The sequence below is a fragment of the Solanum stenotomum genome, unplaced genomic scaffold, assembly GCF_019186545.1.
Source record: "Solanum stenotomum isolate F172 unplaced genomic scaffold, ASM1918654v1 scaffold9278, whole genome shotgun sequence".
In the NCBI taxonomy this organism is placed as follows: domain Eukaryota; kingdom Viridiplantae; phylum Streptophyta; class Magnoliopsida; order Solanales; family Solanaceae; genus Solanum; species Solanum stenotomum.
Window position 1 is genome coordinate 1 of NW_026037577.1, and position 1,329 is coordinate 1,329.

The 1,329-nt window shown below is 39.8% G+C and overlaps 1 protein-coding gene across 1 annotated transcript; it reads right to left on the bottom strand.

Moving 5' to 3' along the window:
- Nucleotides 1–27: 27 nt before the first annotated feature.
- On the bottom strand, nucleotides 28–1,095 carry LOC125853087 (uncharacterized; the record flags this gene model as incomplete). Its single annotated transcript, XM_049532760.1, has 1 exon — nucleotides 28–1,095. A coding segment is annotated over exon 1 (1,068 nt), but the record flags the coding sequence as incomplete, so codon positions are not given.
- Between the last annotated feature and the right edge of the window lie 234 nt (nucleotides 1,096–1,329).

Here is a 1,329-nt window from a genome sequence, read left to right on the forward strand (position 1 = left end):
TCGACCAACAAAGTTTCTTTCACTAACCATGCTTGCCATATTCACACTGGTCTCGTTTCCTGGATTGGGTGATGGAGTCTTAACTGGAGGACGGGTTTGCAAAGATGGTAATAGAAAATGTGTTTTATCAAGAGGATATGCATTAGTAGGAGGAGGGGGAGCAAAAACAACTTCTTTACGACCAACAAAGTTTCTTTCAATAATCGTGCTTGCCATATTCACACTGGTCTCGCTTCCTAGATTGGGTGACGGAGTCTTAACTGGAGGACGGGTTTGCAAAGATGGTAATAGAAAATGTGTTTTATCAAGAGGATATGCATTAGTAGGAGGAGGGAGAGCAAAAACAACTTCTTTACGACCAACAAAGTTTCTTTCAGTAATCGTGCTTGCCATATTCACACTAGTCTCGCTTCCTGGATTGGGTGATGGAGTCTTAACTGGAGCACGGGTTTGCAAAAGTGGTAATAAAAGATGTGATTTGTCCAGAGGATTTGCATTAGTAGGAGGAGGGGGAGCAAAAACAACTTCTTTACGTCGACCAACAAAGTTTCTTTCACTAACCGTGCTTGCCATATTCACATTGGTCTCGCTTCCTAGATTGGGTGATGGAGTCTTAACTGGAGGACGGGTTTGCAAAGATGGTAATAGAAGATATGTTTTATCAAGAGGATATGCATTAGTAGGAGGAGGGGGAGCAAAAACAACTTCTTTACGACCAACAAAGTTTCTTTCAGTAACCGTGCTTGCCATATTCACACTAGTCTCGCTTCCTAGTTTGGGTGATGGAGTCTTAACTGGAGCACGGGTTTGCAAAAGTGGTAATAAAAGATGTGTTTTATCCAGAGGATTTGCATTAGTAGGAGGAGGGGGAGCAAAAACAACTTCTTTACGTCGACCAACTAAGTTTCTTTCACTAACTGTGCTTACCATATTCACACTGGTCTCACTTCCTGGATTGGGTGATGGAGTCTTAACTGGAGGACGGGTTTGCAAAGATGGTAATAGAAGATGAGTTTCATCAAGATTTCTAGTGGCTTCATTTGTTTCAATCCTTGAGAGAACAAGAAGAACAAGTAAGATGAGGAATGTTTTCATGATACTATTACAATATATCTATTGGTTGTTAATGTTTTTGCACAATTGTACTAAAATGAGGATGATGAGAAAGATTGATGTGTCAATGTGAAACAAGTATGTATCTATTTATACACATGAAATTTGAAACTAAACAACGATTTTGTGACTTCTACAAACAATCAAGTCTTTGTTCTTGGAGCAAGTTTTCTTTTTGGTGCATGGAAGCTCTGACCGTTGACTGTTTTGAGTTAA